Genomic DNA, 3326 nt, shown 5'->3' with positions numbered 1-3326 from the left:
GTTCCAAGAGGAAAGCACTAGCTTTTGTCCCATGTTTCAAATATCCCCATCAATACAATAATTTCGAAAGTGCTGAACATCCTTTTCAATAGCAGACACGCCTAAATGGGTTTTGCTTCATACGAGTATTGTTCCTCGTGGATATTAATTTGCCTATTTTTAAATCCCTTCCATTGGAATGAATGCATAGCATTAATACCACCAATTGAAATTTCATTAAAAAATAGACAAACATGACCGTAACTTTTCCACTTGAGCACATTTTTTTGCTCCAGTTATTTTTTGTTTTCCAGATTTTCTTGAAGAAATGTGAGCTCCACTTTACAATGCCAACATTTTTATATTCCCAGATAGCCCCTGCATAAAAGCAAACTTTGTTAGAATAAAAAAGGCCCTTATTTCCTACTCCCAAAGGTTGTTGAATTCCCAAGGAAAATTGTGTCGTGTAGTGTGCACTTTTAATCTCTATTCGTTCATTTTCCAAAATGCTCAATGTCCAGTTGACCCTCCAGCACGTGAGACCATGAAACACCCATGCTTTGGCCCCTTCTTTTGACCAATTTAATAATCCAAGATGCCTCAAGTTACCCCATTTTATAGTCTTTAAACAACAACAACAACAACAACAACAACAACCCAGTATAATCCCACTTAATGGGGATTTTATAGCCTTTAAAGAATTCTTGAGATTTGTAGCTTCACATGGCAATATTCGTGTATATAGGGGTGTGATATATGCGTGCATTAAACAATACAAAAGATTCCATTGTACTTTAGTGCCCATTAATTCATTTCCCAAAGTGCAGTCGTGGATTATAGAATTTAAAAATTGTCTTGGCCTTTGTTTAGTGCCTAGCATTTCCTCCAAGTCACGCTTGTTCCCCCATGCTTGTTGACCATCCAATGCCTTTATCAATTGATGTTGTGCTCGATGAAAGGTGTGCTTTTGAACTTTATCGTGGCTTGTCCCTTTTGCATCGTACCAAGTAAAAGCTTGCCAAAATACGTGCTGCTGCAACAACTGATCGTAATTGTTATCTTCAATTGAATTAGCACTGACTCTCTCACTGATGCCTATGACCTTTTTCCAGACTGCCCTCTCCCATGTGACATTGTGCTCACAGCCTCCAACATAGACCACCTTTCTTGGATTAAGCTCAGAGATGCCAATGAAGACAAGCGTGCAGTGCAAAAAGCTGTGACCATTGCTTTTTGATTCTCTCGAGTGATGCTGGTGCATATGGTGTTGTGAAAACAATGTCACGCTCAAATTGTTAAGCTGATCCTGCACATTTCTAATTCTTTAACTTAAAATGACGTGAACTCCCAGCTGTCCCTTTCTTTTAAAACATCTGAATCCAATTCTTAATCTCCAGATTTCTTCTATCCTTTTGAGTTCTCTTGACAAAGTAGCAAAATTGTTTTCTTGTTTGTTGACGCTTCCATGGTTTGTATCACTGCCCAGCTGCAAGTTACTTCCATTTGAATGAATGCATTGCATTAATACCACCACTGGAGATTTCTTGACAACAAAGTACAGCAGTACAAATTTAGTACCTGCAAAAAGGTAAGAAATGTTAGTGAATATCCCCATGTTGTCCTTTGTTTCTTCCCTTTCTTTCTCTAGTTTCTTGCAACTCTTATTCTCAGTTTTGGACATTGTAGCTTATCTTCATTTACCATCCTCCTGCTCGATACATCAAGTTCCCAGAAATCAAAACTCTCAATTGAATTCTTCCTCTAATGCAAGATATTTAATCATTTCAGCTTGTACCTGTTGTAATCTTTGTCTGTTCATCTGTATAGGATTGACTTCAAATTATCTTTCATGAACCAGGACCACCTCCTCCAGGCTTGCAATCTTCTGGAATATATCCCCATATGTAGCTCTGCTCCAGATAGATAGTGCTTTCTTAAGCTTCTTTAACTTGTAGTTAAAAATGCAAAAAGGGTTAGCACTAAAATCGGCATTCCAATTCTCCTTTACTACATCTTTGAAGGTTTCATGCTTTGTCCAGAAGTTTAGTAATCTGAATGACTTCTTAATTGGAGGAGTTTCTATATCACATTTCAGCAGCATCGGGCAATGATCTGACCCAATTTTGGACAGGTGAGTTACCTCCAATCCAGGAAAGGTCCGTTGCAATTCATTATGGCCAAAACATCTGTCCAATCTTTTAAAATACAGTCCTCCTCTTATCTTCCATTCCACCATGTAAATATGCTTCCTTTAAATCCCAAATCTGTCAAGTTGCAGGTTTTGATGCAGTGCCTAAAGTCATCTACTTCGAGGAGAGAAACCGGCAAGCCTCCATAATTCTCTTCCTCGTCCCATATCACATTAAAGTAGCCTCCAACTAGCCATGGTACTATCATATCTGATGTCATTGCATACAAAGTATCCCATAGTTCAATTCTTTCAATGCGATCACATTTGGCATAAACTAGTGTAAGGATGAGCTCAACATGTGTTTCAGTGTGCATCAATCTCAGAGTTAGTTGTTGAGTCATGTTATATAGAATAGTAACCTCAAAACTTTCATCAATAAAAGCCCAAATCTTGTTTGACACATTCACCATAGCCAGTGCCAAACTAATTCTTGCTCTATACCTCTCCATTTTGTGAGACTGTTGCATAGGCTCAAGGATTCCTATGAACTCAAAGTGATGTTTTCTGTGCATTGTAATCAGCCTTTCAAATGCTTTCACTGTATTTACTAACCTCACATTCCATATAACGACATCCATTAAAGGTTTTTGGGTTTGGACAGTGTTCTCCTTGTTTGTACTCCACTGACTGGTACAGTAGAAGTCTCTTTTAATTGTTTCTTTTTTCTTTTTATTGCAGATTTTACTGGTTCAATAAGCTTTGGCGACAGATCACCCTGCTTGGCAACATTAAGGAAGTTTTGTGCAGTGGATTCCTCATCCATGTCTCTACCTTTAAGTTCTGCGTGGCCACCTTGGTCATGTGCTTCTATTGGTTCTTTTGATGTCACAACATCATATGCCTGATTGTTAAGTTCCGCCGCTTTTTCCTGATTGGTAAGTTCAGCAGCTTTTTCCTCATGTTCATTGGTCAACAGGTGTGTTTTGTTCGATGGAACAACACTTCCTGCTACATCCTTCATTGTGCTCAATGGTACAACACTTCTTGTATAGACCTGCACTATCTTTTCTTGGTTCTTGTCTGCATTTTCAGCTTCTTTCAAGACATTACTAATATCATTATGTAAAGTCCCTCCTGGATATATAATATTGATGTTCCCCTCTTTTGTTTTTTCTGCTGCTGCATTTGTGCATTCACTTATGCTTTGAATATTGAT

The 3326-nt window shown here is 38.2% G+C and overlaps 1 protein-coding gene across 1 annotated transcript; it reads right to left on the bottom strand.

Annotated features, from left to right (window-relative positions):
* Window positions 1-2196: 2196 nt before the first annotated feature.
* On the bottom strand, window positions 2197-2748 carry LOC142180894 (uncharacterized). The gene has a single exon (XM_075253000.1). It carries the CDS (start codon window positions 2746-2748, stop codon window positions 2197-2199), a length of 552 nt encoding a protein of 183 aa, XP_075109101.1.
* Between the last annotated feature and the right edge of the window lie 578 nt (window positions 2749-3326).

The sequence above is a fragment of the Nicotiana tabacum genome, chromosome 5, assembly GCF_000715075.1.
Source record: "Nicotiana tabacum cultivar K326 chromosome 5, ASM71507v2, whole genome shotgun sequence".
NCBI lineage: Eukaryota > Viridiplantae > Streptophyta > Magnoliopsida > Solanales > Solanaceae > Nicotiana > Nicotiana tabacum.
The sequence above is the reverse complement of the archived record's forward strand: the minus strand, read 5'-3'. Positions and strand labels throughout refer to the sequence as shown.